This window comes from Dermacentor albipictus, chromosome 6 (genome assembly GCF_038994185.2).
Source record: "Dermacentor albipictus isolate Rhodes 1998 colony chromosome 6, USDA_Dalb.pri_finalv2, whole genome shotgun sequence".
Classification (NCBI taxonomy): Eukaryota; Metazoa; Arthropoda; class Arachnida; order Ixodida; family Ixodidae; genus Dermacentor; species Dermacentor albipictus.
In genome coordinates, this window is record NC_091826.1 from 4,582,614 (window position 1) to 4,603,171 (window position 20,558).

The 20,558-nt window shown below is 48.9% G+C and overlaps 2 protein-coding genes across 12 annotated transcripts in view; one reads left to right on the forward strand and one right to left on the reverse strand.

Moving 5' to 3' along the window:
• Wnk (Wnk kinase) overlaps positions 1–20,558 on the reverse strand; it is a 540,152-nt gene that overhangs the window by 41,482 nt on the left and 478,112 nt on the right. For 10 of the 11 annotated variants that reach the window (XM_065456126.1, XM_065456128.1, XM_065456129.1 and 7 more), the window contains one exon: positions 8,068–8,543. In XM_065456126.1, the coding sequence (XP_065312198.1) occupies positions 8,068–8,543 (476 nt within the window). The remainder of the gene's footprint in view (positions 1–8,067; positions 8,544–20,558) is intronic. The other variant, XM_065456127.1, reaches the window with a different exon arrangement.
• LOC139061401 (uncharacterized) lies at positions 14,604–17,778 on the forward strand. Its single transcript, XM_070541395.1, has 2 exons — positions 14,604–14,785; positions 15,511–17,778. The coding sequence occupies exons 1-2, from the start codon at positions 14,604–14,606 to the stop codon at positions 16,256–16,258; spliced, it is 930 nt and encodes a 309-aa protein (XP_070397496.1). The 3' UTR covers positions 16,259–17,778.

Sequence of the window (20,558 nt, forward strand, 5' to 3'; positions counted from 1 at the left end):
CAGCCACGAATCTTGTTTACCAGCTCGTTAGTCGTTAGTCATGAATTGACAAGTTGCAGGCATGGACAGCATAACGAAATTTCACTTCTGCCGCAGAGGAAGATTGGGGCAATAAATGAAAATTACTGCAGGTTCCAGTGGTAATTTGTGAACGCACCTATCAAATTGCATGCTGCACAGCAAAGAGCAGCTGAATAGCCAGCCATGTTGTCCAAAATCTGGCAGTGCATGCTCTGATACCTCGGAGGTCAGGATCTGGAGAGTGCAGTGTCAAGCAGAGATAACAGGGGCCTATGTAGAGTGCACTGTCCAGCAGAGATAACTGGGGCATATGCATCGACACATTGTTTCGCACATCTGTATTGGTACATTCTATGGTACAGAGTTAAACCTTGATGTAATGAAGTAAGTACAAAAGGCAATTTGCCTCGTTATATCGAAATTTTGTTACAGCAAAATTTGCCCTTTTATGCAAATAAATGCAGTCACCGATACATTTTTTTTAAAACGGAAGGGGCCGCAAAATTGTCTAACTATTAAGCAATCAGAAAAAGCAATTTGATGGAAAAAAATAATTTTGTTGAATTTGAGAGTCGGCAACAAAATATATGGTTTCATGTCACGTGGACGATATCTACATCGGTGGTACACAGTGACGCTTTCATACACTTTCGGCACTTTTGATGGTTTTAGCCATGCTTTCGCATCTACTCCACTCCCACGGCTCATAATGTCGCCTGCTGTGGAATGACGCTATCACAAAAACTCAAAAGCAAATGCTTTGTCTGCCTCTCGCTCTCTCTAACGCGTCTCTGAAACTTGAGATTGCATAACCTCCGGTACTAAACGTGCGGTAAGGCAGCGTGCATGATGCCACACCAGCCATGCCATCTCGGCATGGCGACTCTTTGCACATGCAAAGAGACCAACTAACTCTAAAACAGGATGTGCAGGCTGCCACGTGAAGCCAGGGCCGCACTAGAAGAGCACACTTGCGGCAACCCCTTCTCGCATGCTTGATCGTGTTAGTGCAAACTGGCTGCCCTCGCCCTTTCCTCTTGCTCACGCAGGAAGACCATGCTCATTAAGCCACTATTCTACTCTACTCGCCCTTGCACGCTTTCGCTTGCACCCAAAGCACACAGCGTGCGGTGCACAATAGGATCTTATCGTACTTGGACTTAATACAGAACATGACCCTAGCTCCTCCTTTATGGTCGCTCTTGGGCACACGGCGCGCGATTTGAGAGGTGCTTTGCAAGCGGCCACTTGTAAATCAACAATTCAATTATCTGTGTCCTTGGAAGTTTCCATATGTTGTGCACGCCTTCCTTTCTCGACGTCAGTGAAATTTTGTTATATTGAAATCGTGTATGAACACACTTCATTATAATGAGGTTCTAAACACATGGGGTTGTATGGACAAGAAGTTATAAAAAGTGAAATACTTTGTTATTTCGAGAATTTCATTATATTGAAGTTCGTCATATCGAGGTATAACTGTAGTTTACTATTCTGCGTGCACCTTGCAGCAGTGCTTGATGCATTTTTGTTTATTAATGCTTCACGCCAGACACGGAGCAGCCTTTTGTGGATGTATTGCCACAGAGAGCTCTCCACATACAAGTCACAAGCGCTCTAGCTAAGTACCCTTCCAAGTGCCTCGTTCCATCACCATTAGGAGAGGGCCAGCAACGCCTTGCACATGATGAGAAATGTGCATCTCTCGTGCATGTGCACACGACAGCTCACGAGTCCATCATACAATGAGAAGTCGTGGCATGGCTCCTGGTCATCCGGGCGCAAGAGAAGTGCATTCGGCGAAGAGATGTGGTGGTCTGCTGAAAAGGCTCTAGTTCTCTTCTTGCAAATTGTGTAAAGGTGTTTAGCCTTTAATTCCCAGGCACAAGTTCACCCACAATAAACCAGTTTGTCTACTGTGCTTCGTTAAAGGGGTTGGGACACCAAATTTTGAGGCTATAAAAAGCATGTTGTAGGCTGCTTCCGTATGCAAGGACACTCAGAACGAGGTATTGGACGCTGCAAACGTTTCAAAATAATTTTAATTCAGCTCCAAAAAGTCAATAAAAACTCCTTCTCGTAGTCGAGACCCATTGCTAGCGCGGCAGTTACTACGTCACAGAGGAGGAACGAAAATATTGAGGTCATAGCACACTAGCACAAAAGCGTGACGTTTGATGAGTAGAGATGAAATGCCGATTACGGAGCCTGCTGAGCCGAGCGACCGAGCATAGCCTCCACTACGACCGAGCTACAGGGATATATAAATCCTTGCTTAATGCAAATAAGGGGAGGCGTGCACAGTGGCGTAGCAACAGGGGGGGCCGGGGGGCCGTGGGCACCGGGTGCAAGGGGCCAGTGAGGGGGAGGGGAGGTGTCATATACGTCTGAAGACACCCCTCTTTCCGCCGGCTACACCTAGAGGGGGGGGGGGGATGACAGAAGACCTATGGGCCCCGAGTGCCGGACGACCTAGCTACGCCACTGGGCGTGCATACACGGACACAAGAGGAGAGAAGTGGACAACACGAACGCCGCACGGCGGCCCGCGAACGGCAAGCTGCGTGCGGCGAGTTGCCGTACGGACGGGCGTTTAGGCCGACTCCGAACAGGATATGCGGCGTTCGTGTTGTCCGCTTCTCTACTCGCATAGTCGCATAGTTCGGCAGCTCGGAGCGGTCTCTCGTTCGCTTGGCCTTTCTCAATGTGAGGGCCCGCCCACGTTACCTGCACGGAAACTCGCCGCACGCCGTTCGCCGTTCGCGGGCCCCCGTGCGACAGCGGTTTTGCTCGCGAACGGCGAGATTTCCTTGCCGTAGAGAGGACGGGCCCGGAACCTACTTGTGCGGCAGCCGTACGGAGAAGCAGCCAATCAGCGACCGAATGGTCACTCTGGCACCGACGGCAGCTTCACCGCCTCTGATCGTTCGGCGCCGCCGATATCGTCGCTAGGCCTTTTCCGGTTCACTTCAAAGCTAAAGCTTACGGCGCTTCAATGAATCCCCGGCTCTCACAAGCCGCAATATTTTCTTACCGTTGTTGTCGCTCTTCGCAATAATTATAATAATCGTGACATGCACTTCGTATCACCAGTTGACCTCTGCTGGCAGAGCACGCGTATGCGCGAGCAGACGACGCAGCATAGTTTTACGTCAGTATTTTTTGTGGCCCACGTGACCAAGCCATGTTGCGTTTCCTCCTCTGTGACGTTATAGCTTCCCCCGGAGCCCAGAAACCGAAACCGAAATCGCTCGGTATAATAATGCTATTATTAAATTATTTATTGAATATTTATGAATTCCGCTGTGTGTATCGTGCTCCCTGAAGCATGACGCAACGTTTGAATCAACAAACGCATGAACGAAAATGTTGATGTCTCCACCCCTTTAAGGAGTGCTACAATATAACATTGATAGCATCAGGAGTGGTACTAAACGCAATGCCCTATAATTTGAGGACAAGGTTAATATTTTTAAAGGGGTTGAGACATCGAACTTTGAGACTATAAAAAGGCTGTTGTAGGCTATTTCTGTATGCGAGGACACCCATAACGAGGTATTGGACGCTGAAAACACTTGAAAATAATTTTAGTTCAGCTCCGTAAAGTCATTAAAAGCTCCCTTCTTGTGGTCGAGACCCATCGCTAGCGTGGCTGCTATGACGTGATAGCGGAGGAACGAAAACATTGACGTCATAGCAGACTAGCACAAAAATGTGACGTATGATGAGTAGCTATGAAATGCCAATTACGGAGCCTGCCGAACCGAGCAACCGAGCATAGCCTTCGCTCTGACCGAGCTACAGGCATATACAAATCCTTTGTCTATGCTACAAGCTTCTAGAACACTGTAACCGTGCTAACCCTTGCCCCTGACTAACAGAGACATGCACAGCCCTGTCGCGGAGAGCTGTTGACATAGCATCTGCGAGTCGCACAGTTCGGCAGCTCGGAGTGGTCTCTCGTTCACTTGGCGTTTCTCAACATTGTGGGGTTTCAGGCTCTCATGGTGGTTGTGTGGAGCCATTGCGTTGTGTTGCCAGGGGCTTCGTGTCTCTCTCCTCCTTGCCTGGATGGGGTGGAAGCGGGTCATAGAACACTGTCGCTCTGCTGTCTTCCCGTCCACGAGAATGTCAACAGGCTTTCCTGACTGGCCGACATTTTGGTGAGATTCGGGCCCTGCTTGCGTGCACTCCGAGTACGTTTGTGCAAGGCGGGGCCTGGGGAGACCACATCGGGGCATCTGAAGGTGCGTATGTGTTCCTCTCTGCCGGCGGCGGCCCCCTTTGTCCAACGCCAGCCGATGGTTACTTCGGCTCGTCGGGATCCCGGCCTCGGCGGGCGCGTGCACTCTTCTGTCGTCTTGATGTCCTGAGGCAGCGTCTTCCGATCGTACCCCCGTCTGTTCGTCTGTTGTTTCTTTCTATTTCCATTTTCTCTGCTGTGGGGCGTGCGATGGCAGGTGCTGACCGAAGGATAGGCAGCCTCTTACTGCTGGGTTCTTTGATCTTTGTTCTTTCTGTAGCGGTGCGCTGTTAGCAGTCACCGGTGACCATTTGGCCAGGTTTTGGGTTTTAATTAGCTTCAGATTCGGAAGTGATGTTAAAATGTGTGTTTGTATTGAGTCCCAGCTTGATAAATATTCTTTGTGGCTTCTAGAGAGCTTTGCCTAGGGTCTTCCTTGCTGCGCACATGGTCTCGCCTTCCCCTAAGCTGGGGCCAGGGGGCGCGTACGCGGGCAGCTGCGCGTCGGCACACGGAGTGGCCGGAGCAGGCGCGTACGCGGCGCCCTGTATATGTAGCGGCTCGGAGTGCTTGAACCCGCGGTGGTCGTCTGGCGCGCGCGATATCATAGCAAGCGTGCCGAGAGCATAGCGAGGAGACCACAACGTGTAAAGGCCCATCCATGTTACTGGCACGGCAACTCACCGTGCGCCGTTTGCGGGTCGCCGTGCGACAGCAGTTTTGCTCGTGAACGACGAGATTTCCTTGCCATAGAGAGGATGGGTGCGGGACCCATTTGTGCAGCCACCGTACAGCGAAGCGGCCAATCAGCGACCGAGCAGTGGTCACTCTGGCACCTACGGTAGCCTCACCACCACTGATCGTTCAGCGGCGCCGATATCGTCGCTAAGCCTCCTCCGGTTCACTTGAAACCTAAAGCTGACGGCGCTTCGGAATTAATCACCGACGCTGCTCACAAGCCACAATATTTTCTTACCGTTGTTGTTGCTCTTCGCAATAATTATAATAATAGCGACCTGCACTTAGAGTGGCCAGTTGTTTACCTCTGCAGGCAGAGCACGCGTATGCGCGATCAGACGATGCAGCATAGTTTTGAGTCATTATTTTTGTGACCCATGTGACCAAGCTGTGTAGCGTTTCCTCTCCTACGACGTCATAGCACCACCTGAAGCCCAGAAACCGAAACCGCTTGGTGTAATAATGCTATTCAATTATTTATCGGGTATATATGAATCGCGCAGTGTGTATTGTGCTTTCTGAAGCAGTACGCAATGCTTGAATCAAAGAACGCATGAACGAACATTTTCATGTCTCCACCCCTTTAAAGCAATGTCAATGTGCAAGAAGATAAGGGATGTCGCCACTCGTTCCAGGATACCACAGGGCTTGCTCTCTGCAATGTTGAAGTTGAAAGAAGCTATCCTCGACTCCTTAAAAAAAAAAAAAAAAATTTATGGCTAAATTGATTGGAATATTGAAATTAACAGGCTACCATTAGGTTTTATCACAAATATCACTGCAATAAGTTTTGGGGTAAGCAGCTGACTGATTTTTCTTGAGCTTTGTATTTATTTAATTTAATCGCAGCACCGCTATGTACTCCATAAAACCAACTTGCAAGTTTTCTGTGAAACAAATACATAACTTTGAACAGACAAGGTCTCACTCGGACTTTACCGTCGACATGCCCACCTACTGAATAGAACCACAGCATATAACGGCAACTGAAATTTTGGACACCATACTGAATCTCTCTTGGTGCCATACTGAATCTTGCTCTGCTCTTTAGATATGATGCGCAGGCACTATGTCGCAACACAGCAAATGTGTTGGCCGTGAAAAAGTTGCTGTCACTGAGCCTCTTGTCCCCCTTCTATACAGTTTATAGTGATGCTTTCTTTGTGGCGTCCAAGGAATTTTGATGCTGCGTCAGTCAGAGTGTGTGGAAGGTGGTTGGCAAAGAACATAGCACTAGGTGCCATCCAACTCTGGCGGCAACAGAAGTTGTGTTGGCAAGCTGCGGTGGTGGAGCGGGCACGAAAGCTACTCTTGCAACGACCACAACAGTGCATTGAACCTGCATTTTTTGGGCTTTCCCAGTGGCGCACTAAGTTTGTGAAGAGATATTCATCGAACCAACATCAAACCATTAGTTCAGTTGCAGATTCTCAAAGTGAACGAAACTGATATTTTTTAAGGCAAAGCTTTCTTAGCCTCTTCCTTCGACTTTCCCACTGCTTCTGCTGCTGCTTTTGTGCTGTAATTATCTGCAACTCCCCGCAAAAGCATTGCAGAAACAGCAGCGCTGGCTTTTCTATTAACATGCAAGTGCAGAGGGAAGCAAGATAGAATGGTAGAGAGGAGCAGGAAGAGGAGGCAGAGAATGGGTAGAACTGACACAGTCACAAAATGAGTGAATAACAGTCTTTCCATTCTTTGCTTGCAGTTCCTGTACAAGGGGGGTTAGGGGATAGGGAAAAGGCGATGTGAGAAGGCAAGGAAACGCTGCTACTATAGACATGACATTGGTTGCTGGTAAATGGGATAAATTTAATTTCAAGGTATGGTACGTTTCTGTTATTTCTGAAGAATAAACACCATGCCGATTTGTCAAGCGGACAACTTAACGTATAGGTGTGCAGAAGCAGAGCTGCATTAAAGCACACTGTTAGGTCTAGGCGATACTACGAATACGCTCCCACATCAAATCAATACTTTTGTGCCTGCCGCAGCAGCTTTGCGGCTATGGCATTGCTCAAGGTCGCAGGTTTGATCCTGACTGCGGCAGCCGCATCTCAATGGGGGCCGAAGTAAAAAAAAATGCTTGTGCACTTAGATTTAAGAACACATTAAAGAACATCACGATGTTGAAATTAATCTGGATTCCGCCACTACGGCATGCCTTATAATCTGATTGTGGTTTTAACACGTACTGCCCCATAATTCCATTCAAGCTTAATGCTTCTGCCATGATGTGATGTCCCATGTGAGGCAATGAATATGCTCAACCCTCTCAGAGGTTATAAAGTATCGAGCACAACAATGCCTCAAGCAAACACCTCCCCCTGTCTGTTTGTGTACTATGCAGACTAACAGCAGTGGTGCACGTAAGGTAACATTTAACATGAGCTCACCACTTTTATATTGGACTAAACATTAAAGAGATCAAACATTTGCTGTCAACATCCCTGCTAATTATCATCAATCAAAGTGAACAGCACAGAAAGCTTCGCTTACATCGATACCCTCAGTGCGTGGAATCCGCATAATTTGAAAGTGAAGTTTTCTTTGCCTCTGACTTTTTCACTGCTGCTGCTAATGCCTTGTATGCCATGTTGTGGGGTGGTCGAGAGCTCACGGCAGGCAAGCTCACACAAAGCTTCACTTACACTGATTTCCACTGTGCGTGGGATTTGCATGTATATATTTTTTTCATTGCAATTTTCTTTTTGGATGACCTGATCATTCGAACATTATTTACGGCCCTTTTCGGGTAAAACATCCGTCGGTGACTAAGTGCTGATTTCAACAACTTGGTAATATAGAAGTTTAACTGTACTGGTGAGACAAATGAACCAAGCAGTTAAGCAAAACGATAAAACTGTCCTCTTTCTCTCCCCTCTTCCCTACAGTGGTCATAGTATGTGCCTCCTGCGTGGACCAGTGACCATGCCTAGCAGTATATTGAAATAAATAGAGAATTCTAGGGCTTGTGCCACTTAGAAAAGCCATTGTGTTTCAAATGGTAAGAGTGCAGGGAGTGGTTTGTGTTGAATAACGCTAGAGCAGTGGGACCTGCTTACCTTGGTGTGCTCGTCAAGGTCTATGGCTGGTGGCTTTTGCTTGGCTAGCAGACCAGTAGCTGCAATATCGTCCACCACAGTGGTCACTTGGAAGCGACCACAGCTCACTGGTACAGGTGGCTGAGTCGCCGCTGCTTTCATTTCCGTGGTGCTGGTCTGTGTGGCCGTGCTCACCACGTAGCCACCACGAGTCACTTCCCCATCGTCATAGTTGTGAACTGCCGTTTCATGGGGGTATGTGGTAGTCGATGCTAGAGGCAGTGGTGGAATGGGCGAGGTGGCCGTGGTGGCAACCGTTGGCGCCTCAGTTGCGGTAACCGAAGCAGCAGTGGTCATGGATGGTGTTGGGGCCAGAGTGCTTGTAAAGGACGATGATGGCGTTGATGGCAGGCTGGTGGAACTCCCAAGGAGAGGGTCATCACGAACAGGGGTCACATGGAAGCGGGAAAAGCGACCTGCCGTAGATGGCCCAACTGCTGCAAGAAGACACACCCTGTTGCTAATGGCGCCTAGAGGTTCTGTCGTTAAAACCAGATGCAGATGATGAATCAAACAATACCGCAAACAATCTTAATTAGGCTTTTCTATTAATCTTTTTTATTGGGTACTGCTAGGCTGTACTCCAGGCCTTAAGAAGAAGCAGGTTTTACAGAATGCAATACAGTGTATTTGAATAACAAAAGAAACAACTTACAAAAACAGATCTGGACAGTGTAAATTACGCAACTGAAATGTCATGCGTGGGCAACATGATAACATATTTAGACAATTCAAAAGAAAAAATACATGTGTAAAGCACATAAAGGAGCTTTGACACAGCACCATCATAAAGAAAAGCATCAAGCAATTGAGAAATTGTGACGATCTAAATGACACATTGTTCAACACAGGCCAACAAGGCTAAAACTATGCAATGGAGCTCTGGCAAATCAATCTGTGGATTGTGAAACATACTTTTGAAATCTTATAGTAGTAAGCCCCTCTAGACTGAGAACCTTTACAAGATACTCATTGTGTAGCATAAAGCAGAGAGCTCCCACACCATAACTTGCCTTCTGAGAAGAAATGGGCCTCTTGTATCAACGATTTGGAGTGAGGCCGAGCGTCATTCCCGGTGTTTTCCTTACCAACAAAACTTTCTAAAATACCCTGTGGCCATCGCACAAATCTCCTCATTAAGCTGGTTTACTCAAAAAGGCAGACGTTACATACACGAGAAATCAAAATGCATAATTGGTGGCTTAACAAAAACTTACTAATAAACTTCTTACCTTATTAGTTTAGCACACATATTGTAATATGCAAATGGAAATCAGCGATTTCACAAGGCACATCCACTAGGAACAAATTTTGAAACTAGCACCATTTTTGAAGTATGGGCTGTCAAACTTGCAGTAAAAGTGGACTGCTGTTCCACTTGCTTCTTTTTACAAAGTGCCTTTTTATGCATTGCTAGCGGTGGAATTCTGATTTCATGTACATCTATGCATTAAACGGCCTTAATATTGGTATGGGGATGTTGGGAGTATAGGAGATTGTATTTACAATATATATATATATATTGTCACGCGGTAGCGACGGTTAAGAAGGCAGCAAAACTGTGATCAACAAAACGAGCATTTTATTGGGCGAACTTGTGCCCTCAAAAACAGGCTAGACTCAAAGAACAACCGTAGCGGCGAACGCACTCGGCGATCGTCGAAAATCTGATCAGTGGGTCAAGCGCGTCTGCTTTTATACAGCAGTCGTCGAATGTTCCAGACTAATCGCTCGGACTTGTGTGTCTTCCACAAAGTTCAACACCATTCGCGTCACGCAATGAAATCAGATAACACAAGGTTCGGCGACAACAGAGAGTGGATATAATCATCGACAACATTCCAGAAACTTCTGATACATGCAGGCGCGTCCCGCGCTGTGCGATAACATTTGTTAGGCGGTGAAACGTGGTCGCCCGATAAAGATAGGCAAGTGCACGTGTCAATATATACAAAATGAGTCAGAGTAGATAAAATGACTGACCACCAACAACACGCGGCAGCCAGCATCCCGCAATCTTCTTCCTCTTTTCTTTCATCCTTCCGCAACAGGACCCCCGGGTGGTGAAGCACAGTCTCGGTGCATGGTAGGCGAAGAATTGTGAGCTAAGTATGGCTTCAGCCGTGAAACAAGGTCGACGCCAACAGGCGTTGGACTTCAGGATGCATCAAACTGTAGCAGCGCAATCTCATAATTTACGTCGTTAACTTGACAAACGAAGCGAGAGAGAAGATTCTGGGAGAGGCCGACCTGATGACATGGTGACCAAAGGAGCACCGAAGCACTTGGCGCGAACTTTACATCGTGATGGCAGTGGTCATAACGCTCTATCTGTATATGCTGTGAGATTAATAAATAAGATTAGGTGACGTGACGTGCCATGCGAGCTCGATCGATGACTTCATGAGCGTACTCAGTTTCAAAGCGTGGCACAGAAGGGAGGATGGTATCAAACGGCAATGTGGGGTCACGACCACACAAAAGATAAAAGGGTGACTATCCTGTGGTGTCATGTCGGGACGAGTTATACGCGAATGTCACATAGGCCGGCGTGGTGTCCCAGTCGTGGTGATCGTTGGAGACGTACATCAACAGTATCCCTGTGATTGTTCGATTGAGACGTTCCATAAAACTGTTCGTTTGTAGGTGTTAGGCAGTGGACAGCTTGTGCTCAGTGGCACAAGAGCGGAGGAGGTCGTTGACAACTCGAGACAAGAACAAGAGGCCGCGGTCTGTAAGTAACTGTCAAAGTGCACCCTGATGGAGAATGACGCCGTGGAGGAGAAAATTGGCGACGTCTGTTGCGGAACTAGTCGGCAACGCCTCTGTTATCACGTAGCATGTGGCGTAATCAGTAGCGACGGCGATCCACTTATTCCCTCTAGCCACAGTTGGAAAAGGGCCAAGCAGGTCAAGGCCTACGTGAAAGAACGGTTCAGAGGGAACTTCAATTGGACGGAGTCGTCTGACAGGTGGCAGGGGAGGTTTCTTCCGGCACTGACACAATTCGCAATTTGCAACACAACGACGCACGGAGCGGTAGAGACCCGGCCAAAAGAACCGGCATCATACGTGGTCGTATGTTCGCAAAACGCCAAGGTATCCCACCGTCGGTGCACCGTGAAGTTGTTCGAAAGCGACGGATCGCAGATGATGAGGAAGGACAAGGAGCAACTCAGGGCTGTCAGGGCAGATATTGCGGCTGTAGAGGATGCCATCGTGCAGAATGAACATGCGGCACACAGCATCAGTGCTGCCGGATTGCACTCTGGTGATGATGGACTGTAAGGATTCGTCGCGTTGTTGTTCAGTGCGCATGTTGGTCATGTAAGTAAAAGCCATCACGCAGGTCACCAGATCATGCACAGTAGGCTCAGGGGGTTCCACGGGGTGGCAAGAGAGGCAGTCAGCGTCCTTGTGGAGACATCCATACAGTTGACAACAAACAAAAATTCCTGGAGCCGCAAAGCCCAGCGACCAAGCTGTCCTACCGGGTCCCGGAGGGAAGACAGCCAGCAGAGTGCGTGGTGATCTGTAATGACCGAAAATGTGCGGCCGTACAAATATGGCCGGAACTTGGCGACAGCCCAAACTAAGGCCAAGCACTCCAGCTCGGTGAGGAGTAATTTCTCTCAGCAGGTGACAGCAGGCGGCTGGCATAAAGTGTGAGACACACGGTCCGATTCGGTGTCCGATCCGGTGTCCGATCCGGTGTCCGACGCGCCGAAATTGGTGTTTTACCATGCCGAAGCGCCGGATCGGATGTCCGGCATGCGACAAACCGGCCAGATTTTCATAGTTTGACGAGCCCAATAACCGCACCGTTGTTTGGCCGCAGCCAATGACAGTGCGGCTGGCATGTGACGTCCTCTGACGTTCCCTCCACAGAGGCGGGCCGGTGGGCCAGTTTCTCGCCATCTTGTTTTTTTTCTTGCCGGCTGCAGTTTGTTTCCGGCACGAAATAGTTACCAGTTCAGTAACATTATCGCGAATGTGTGCCTGTTCTGTGAAGCAGCGTCTAGTACACTAGTACTATGCTACTGGCGAGATCGGGTGCCGCAATGGGAGGACATTTCGCAGGCAGACAGCACACGCCGACCGTCTGAGTGACCTGCTTGCTTCGCTTGCATGTTTGTCTTTCACAACAACTGCATTCAGTTAGTAAGATCTTGATGAGGGCTAGTTGGTTCATACTTAGAACTGAGGTGAAACAGCGTGAAAAAGACGAGTACACAAGGGTATTTGTTTCCTTGTGTCCTCGTCTTTTTCGCGCTGTTTCACCTCAGTTCTCTGCATTGAGTAAACCATTTGTATTTAATTACAGGCGACATAAGTGTACAGTGTTAACCGTTTTGGCAAAAATAGGCGCTCTTCGACGAGCTCGGGCTGGATCGCAAGCGCCCTCGGCCGCGGCGTCCACCTAGGTGGGCTTACCGGCCCCATCGCTGGCGATCAGCGGAACCGTCGGTGGACAACATGCTGTGGTGAAGTGTTCTGTCACTCGCAGGGGCATAATTTTATTGAGTGTGCTCGGGTAAAGCGAAGCAGTGTTGTGTAGTGTTGTTTATATTGCATTTCTCGACGTGGATATGAAGTCTTCTGAGCGTACAAGCTGGGGTGCTGGATCTGGGTGGAACTTACGCGTCGCTCGCTTGTTCGGATGCACGTACCATGTAGCCTGAATCGTCGTCTGCTGCATGCCGGAGCATGCAGCTTTAGATGAGGTGAAGGCATGCGTCAATTGCTTGTGGTCTGTAAAAATGACAAATGGGCATTCTTCCTAAGAAGTAACAGAAATACTTGACCGTAAAGTATGCCGCAAGGGAAGAAAAATACGGTAGAGGACGGCAGAGAATCAGGTGGCATGATGAAATTAGGAAATTTGCAGGCATTATTTGGTATCAGCTAGGGCAAAGTGGGGATGGTTGGAGATTGGTGGGAGAGCCCTTCGTCCTGTAGTGGAGATAAAAATAGGCTGCTGCTGCTGTTGATGATGAGGCCACAAGAAGCTCTCGGCCAAAAGCACTTTACTGCTCCTCCATTGGTGTTACTGTTTTAAAAAGTAAACCCGGAGGTTTACCAGTGCCTATCAATCAGCTGCGGCAATACACTGCCAACTGCAGAACCTGAAGCATCAATCATGACACTCGTAGGGGCATCAACTCTTTAGATGAACCAGGAGATCAGCAGCAGAGAGGACGTTGATTACTAGCCATGAAGGCAGTATCAGCTTTATCAGTCCAAGCAAGGGTGGGCGTGTTGGTGCATACATAGCAGAGGTCTTCCTAAGGTTACATGGAAATAACACAACCTGGTAGCAACCTATGGCAATACATTTAAACTCCAATATAACAAAGTTGGTAAAATAGACAGTGGGCTTCGTTATATTGAAATCATTTATGCAAATAGGTTTGGTCGCCAATAGATTTTTCTTACATGTAAGGAGCCGCAAGGTTTTTTAATTATCAGGACACCTGAAAAAGAAAATTTAAGCACGAAAAACTTCATTTTGTTGAATTTGAGAGTTGGCAACAAAAGGTACTGTTTCATGCCCTGTGGGCGATATCTTCAAATTGGCAGTACGAAGAAAAGCCAGCCATGCTTTTGAATCTACTCTACCCCTGCGGCTGATAGTGTTGTCTACAGTGAGAAGATGCTATCACGAAAAGCACAAGCAGCGGGGAGCAAGTGCTTCATCTGCCTTACACTTCAACTTGTATCCGAAACTCAAGATTACACAACCGTCAGTACTAAATGTGCGGGAAGACAACACACGATGCCACGCTATCTCAGCTTGCCCAGTCTTGGAAAATGCGCCATATTGCCTCTAAAACAGTGTGTGTAACCTGCGTATGTGCTCAGCCATGCGCAGCCACAGCCGCCCTAGCCCAAACCTAGCCCTAATCCCTTCCTCCCCTGCCTTCACATGTGCTTGACTGCGTTACCGCTAGCTCACTGCCCCGCCCACCCCGTCCTCCAGTGTGCAGGCGCAGGAAGACGGCGCTCATCAAGCCATCATTCTTCTCTGCTCACCTTCATGCACTTTTAATCGCACCTAAAGCATTCAGCACGCAAGGTGCTATAAGGTCTTGTCGCTCTTGGACTTTATACGGAATGTCACACTGCTCTGCTTTGGCGGATTGTCCGGCTGCACAATTTGAGACGTGCGTTCGCAAGCTGCCGCATGTAAGTCAACCATTTGGCCATCTGTGTCTGCAGAAGTTTCCATTTATTATGTCGGTATTCCTTCATAGTGGCAGCGAAATTTCATTATTTCGAAATTGTAGTGTTATCGGGTGACGTCATTGAGGAAAAGGGATAAAAAGCGGCTGGCTGTTAAACACGAGGGCTTTTTGGGTTCGTGGCTACATCGGAGTGGCATCAGTCTTTCGTTCGCATCACCGCTCCGGCAGCGGACACGACATGGTGTCAGAAGTGGGATCGAGCCCCCCATCCTAGTTGCCATTGCGGCGCTCACCCGGCGTTTGATCTGTGTGATGACAGCACCGCCCGTGGCAGCCCCGCCACCGGCACCCATCCCGCCACCGACACCCTTCAACTTCGACCGGACTTCCGAATGGCCAGAATGGGTTATGTCATTCGATGACTACCGCTACGCGTTGGGGCTCAACGACAGAAGGGGGGAGGCCCAGGTGCGAACGCTTTTGTACACAATGGTGTTAGATATGGGGCTGTTTCCTGAGCCTACTTGAGTTCCCCAGACCACATCGAATCGCGCCACTGCTAAGTAAGGAGCGCAGAAACGCGGAAAGCACATTCCAGAGGAGCGCACGTGCAAACAAGTTGAAGGCCCCCACTTCGTACACAGCCGGTGGAGCTATTCACTGCTTGACTCTTCCAGAAAGCGAAGGGATAGCCCGGCACTGTTCCAGGTAACGAGAGTCCCGAAGCAAGATGGCTGTGATGTACCGTGAAGGCCTGGCAGCGTCGCACCAGCCGCCTTAGAAGAGGGCCCTCGGACAACCGGGGCCCAAGCGTCGTCCCCGTTCTCCCTTTGTGACGGCGCGTAAGTCAGCATCGTAAGTCAGCATCGTAAGTCAGCATCATAAGTCAGCAAGGCAAGACCGCATGGAGCCACCGGGTGTGACACCACCGCACGGGTGCCTACCATTGGCCGAAAATGGCGTCATCTGAGCGGACTCTCCCATTGGCCGAACATGACACGTCTTCCAGACCTCGAAGGGTTTAAAAGACGCAGACCGGGAGCACCAGAAGAGCATTCCAGAGATCCTGGAGCATTCCCGGATTGACCTCTCTCAAACTTCTTGCCGCGGGCCGCAGCGTCCGAGTTGCTGCCGGCCCGTAATGACTGTACGACTGTTCATTGACGTCTCTCTGTATATAAAGTAAAATAAATCCTCCAAGTTTGTTTTCATCCCAAAGTCCGTCCCCAACTCCTACAATGGGCAGGCAGGCCAGAAAAATTTTTCAGTCACTCAGCGTTACCGAAGAGGAGTCTCAAAGCTACGAGAAAGTGAAGAAAAAGTTTGACCCCCATTTTGTGGCCACGAAGAATATAGTCTATGAAAGTGCAAATTTCCATAGACGAAAGCAAGAACCCGGGGAAAGTGCGGACAACTTTGTGACAGCCCTGCATGACCTTGCTGACCGCTGTGAATTTGCAGAATTCTGGGATCGAATGATCCGCGACAGATTTGTGGTCAGCCTCGAGGACGCACAGCTGTCGGAAGCGCTCCAGATGGATGCCACCCTTACGCTAGCGACCGCTCTGGCGAGGGCCAGGCTCAAGGAAACAGTTCACGGACAGCAACTGAAACTCCGGGCCATCAGCAACGAGGCAAATACAGGCGAACTTGACATGGTCCAACGAACAACGAGGAAGCGGTCCAGCAACTGGAAGCCTGGTGCCACAGCACAGCGTCGAACGCAAGGGTGCCAGTTCTGCGGACGGTCGAGCCACCCAAGAGCCCGGTGCCCTGCACGTTCTGCGCGGTGTGACCACTGTGGAATCAAGGGACATTTCGCCGTGGTGTGTCACAAGAGAAGCAGAAAACTACCAGGTGGGCGTGTCTATGCTAGAAGGCGACGGTCAAAACTTTTTTGTTGGGACACTCAACGGCTCAAATGCCAGATACGCGGAAGTGTCTATCAATGGTGTACGCGCAAGTGAAAAAATTGATTCAGGAGCAGAAGTCACTGTTGTTCCGCCCGATTTTCCCGGTGTACCGCCTCGTATAGACAGGTCATAAGCGGTGTTGAGAAGCGCTGCAAATCAGCGCCTCGAAGTGAATGGTTGTTTTTCAGAAGATATTGTTTGGAAAGGCAAAACAATGCGACAAACACTGTATGTTGTAGAGTCACTGCAGTGTGTCCTATTAGGGCTCCCAGCCATTGAAGCACTTGGTGTAGTCAAATTTCTTGTTGTGGTTGACGATAAACAGTATGAGCACATGTATCCGCAGCTCTTCTCTGGACTGGGCATGATGTCACGCGAATACACCATTCGAATGAAAGAGGGCGCGGTCCCCTTTGCAATTTTTGCGCCGCGTCGGGTACTCATCCCGTTAAAGAACCCCATCAAACTATAGTCGGTCAAAATGGTCAAAAGCAAAGTCATTCGTAAGGTAGATGGCCCGACTACATGGTGTGCAGGAATGGTGTGCAGTAATGGTGTTAGTAGTGAAACCAAGTGGGGAAGTTCAAATCTGTGTGGATATAACCCAGCTGAACAAGAGCGTCCTATGTGAATGGTTTGTCTTGCGCCAACCGTAGACGATGCACTTGGGCAACTGGCGGGAGCCACATACTTTTCGAAATTAGATGCCAATTCAGGATTGCACCAGGTTAAATTGGCGAAAGAAAGTCAAGAATTAACAACATTTATCACCCCCTTTGGCAGGTACTGCTTCCAGCGACTGCTGTTCGGTATCACCTCAGCCCCGGAATACTTTCAAAAGCGAATGGCGGAAATCTTAGATGGCCTTCAAGGAGTAGTGAACCTGATGGACGACGTTCTGCTTTACAGAGCTACAAAGCGTGAACATGTTGAACAGCTGCACGCAGTGCTCATAACGTTGGTTGCAGCGGGGGTAACACTCAATCGGGCAAAATGTTCTTTTTGTGTCAGCAGAGTAGAGTTTTTAGGCTAAGTGGTCGATGCGTCGGGAATCACGCCGGATCCAAAGAAAGTTCGAACCATAAACGAAATGGCTACGCTATCAAATGTTGCTGATGTCTGCAGGTTTTTGGGCATGATAAACTATTGGCAAGGTTTGTGAACAACCTTGCTGACATGTCAGCACCGCTCCGTAGTCTTCTCTTGAAAGGCCGTGAGTGGCACTGGGGCCTGCCCAGCAAAAATCATTTGAGTCTCTGAAAGAATTGATCACCTCGGTGGAATGCATAAAAAAATTCGACCCCAAACTGTGCACTACTGCGTTCGCCAACGCGTCGTCATTCGGTCTCGGCTGTGTGCTCATGCAACTGCAAGCAGATGGGGAAAGGCGGCCGGTTGCATATCACTTTCGTTCATTAACACCTACAGAACAATGGTACGTGCAGATAGAAAAGGAAGCGCTTGCGCCGACATAGGAGGCAGAGAGGTTGGAAGGGTTTTTGATAGGGCTGGAATCTCAATTTGAGACCGACCACAAACCACTCGTATTAGCTACTCGGTCAGTCACCCCTTGATGTGCTTCCCCCTACAATACAAAGATTCCGAGTGAGGCTCATGCGATATCGCTTTTCAGTCTCCTATGTCCCAGGAAAACAGATTGGCACTGCCGACGCCCTTTCTTGGGCACCTTGCACGGAAGCGGATGTAGAGATAGGGGAGCTAGATTGTGGCGAAGTATCGAGCGACGCACAAGGCTGTATCAGCGAACTGAAATTTTCAGCCCAAGGGAACAAAATAAAGTTCGCACAAGAAAAAGAGTCCACCTGCCAACAACTCCGGTTGTATTGTAAGCAGGGTTGGCCACGTTGCGCTAAAGTGAGCAGTTGGCCCTTACTGGTCGGAGAGAGCAAACCTTAGAATATGTGACGGTGTGCTTCTGCATGGGTCTCATCTTATGGTGCCTCAGAACCTAAGAAGTGAAATACTTTGTTCATTGCATGTTGGTCACCAGGGCATTGTGAAATGTTGCGCAAGGGCCTGTGAATCTGTGTGGTGGCCCGGTGTCAGCGCCGAGGTAGGAGCTCTCATTAACAGTTGTCGAGAGTGCGCGAGACTGCGCATTCAAAAAGCCGAGCCCATGATGCCGTCAGAGTCCTCCAGCTTGCCTTGGCTGAAGGTAGGAGCTGACCTTTTCCATTTGCACAGTACATTGTACTTTGTGGTCGTAGACTGTTTTTCGCCCTATCCAGAACTTGCCCTTTTATCTTCCACGAGCTCGGCGGCGCTTATTGAGCAAATCAAGAGTATATTTGCTAGGCACGACATTCCAGAACTTGTCATAACAGACAACGGTCCGCAAATCGCTTCTGCAGAATTTGCATTGTTTGCGACAAGTTATGGCTTCCATCATGTCACGTCCAGCCCCAGGTACCCACTGTAAAATGGAGCGGCCGAACGTACAGGGCAGATGGTAAAACGGATGTTGGAAAATCGGTTGACCCTTACCTGGCCCTCCTAGCTTATAGGGACTCTCCAGGTCCTTTGGGTACAAGCCCAGCCCAGCTATTGATGGGCCGATGGTTGCGCTCTATGCTTCCCGTGCACCCGAAAAACCTAGTACCGTCAATGATGAGTGGTCTCAGGAGCCTCTGATACAAAGACAAGACAGTGCGGATTAAGCAAAAACTCGACTACGACCGTCGCCATGTGGTAACGCAGCTACCACTACTCGCCCCAGGGAACTGGGTATGGATAAAAGACAGCAAAATTCCAGCAAAAGTGTTGAGTCCAGCCATGCAGCCTCGGTCTTATCGGGTGCGGACAGACGACGGGGTTGAACTTAAGAGAAACAGACACGCGTTGGTCCAGTATAGCAAGCGAATCGGCGCACATGACCCGTCCTATGACTTTCCAGTGACTCCGGACGCTGCATCCAAAGAACACAAGGCCTTGGCAGAGCCTTCTGCACTTAATTCAATGCCGGCTGCTGCCTCATATGAGGACGGGAGACCTGGTGGTGGTTATATGATACGCTATGGTCGAGAAATAAGGCCGCCACAGCAATATGGCTACACTTGAGAACTGCATACAGTCAAACCCCGTTACAACGAACACCACATTAACGAACATTTCAGATTAACGAACTTTTATGAAATCCCGTGCCGACTGCTTATAGTTTCAATGTAAAAATATTTCACTACTACGAACTTCAGAATAACGAACATTTCAGAATAACGATCGTTATTTAATTTCCGTGTCATCTTAACAACGCCTCAGTACTACGAACTCATATCCCGAAATGCGAGGATTCTTAGATTTCAGTGTATCTGTCACGGCAGTCGGAGCTCTAAGCTAGCAGACGACGCAGCGCGAAGAGCGGGCCGCCCTGCAACTTGCTTCCCGCAAAAACCTGAGATGGCGCGGAAGGAGAAAGATGCGGGCGGAGACTTTTTTTTTTTCCTTCTCCGTTGTGGAGGCAACGACGCACCAGGTTTTGTGAGTGGAGAGGCGGGGAGCATGGGCTCGTAAAACCTGAGACGGTGCGGCAGAAGAAAAAAAAAAAGTAGTAATTAACGCTGAAGTGGGCTTTTTTTTTCCTGTTGCGGAGGTGACGACACATCACGTTTTTCTTGCTTGTTTTCTCAGTTGTTCGCGTGCTGTCACCCGTATCAGGCCTGTCCATCTTGTTTTTCTTCTGGTTATATTATTGTGTTAGAAGTGCGTGCCGGCGTTCGCGTTGCCATGAGCTCAACAACTCTAACCGCGGCGAAGAAGCGAAAGCAGTTTTCTTTGAGCGAGAGAGTAGAGATTCTTCGCGAGATAGAAGACGGGAAGAAACAATCCGTCGTGGCTAAAGAACGTGGAGTGGCGCGGTCGACGATCGCCACGATTCTGAAAGATAAGGAGAAAATCTTTAAGCACCAGCAAGAATCTTGCTGCACGTTACGGAAGCACCCGAAGACCGCGACGAGTCCGTGTTGGCCACAGATGCGTTGGACTGCTTGCGAAAACTCCGCATATTTATAGCCAAAAGCGGCACAGTGACCGAAGGCGTGCATAAGAATGCGGACGGTCTGGAATTGTTCGTGCTGCAGAGTCTGTGCTGCACCCGTCAGAAGACGATCACGGACTATTTAAAATAAATGTGCCTTGTCTGACGATCACGTGTGCATTGTGTGAGAAACGAGTTCAAGGAGGTACCGTTTCAAAGGTAGGACGCTTGCGTTACTGAAATGCTATTGTTATGGCTAATTTTTGGGCTTTCACTATAACGACCTTTCAGAATAACGAACATTTTCCCGCGGTCCCCTGAAGTTCGTTGTACCGAGATTTCACTGTACTGCGATTTGGTGCT

What these genes read in the sequence shown, in the direction of transcription:
- LOC139061401 (XM_070541395.1), top strand. Translation starts at nt 14,604, where the DNA reads ATGACAGCACCGCCCGTGGCAGCCCCGCCACCGGCACCCATCCCGCCA. An exon ending in ACGCTTTTGTACACAATGGT is followed by an intron (nt 14,786 to 15,510) that starts GTTAGATATGGG and finishes TTCATCCCAAAG; the next exon opens with TCCGTCCCCAACTCCTACAA.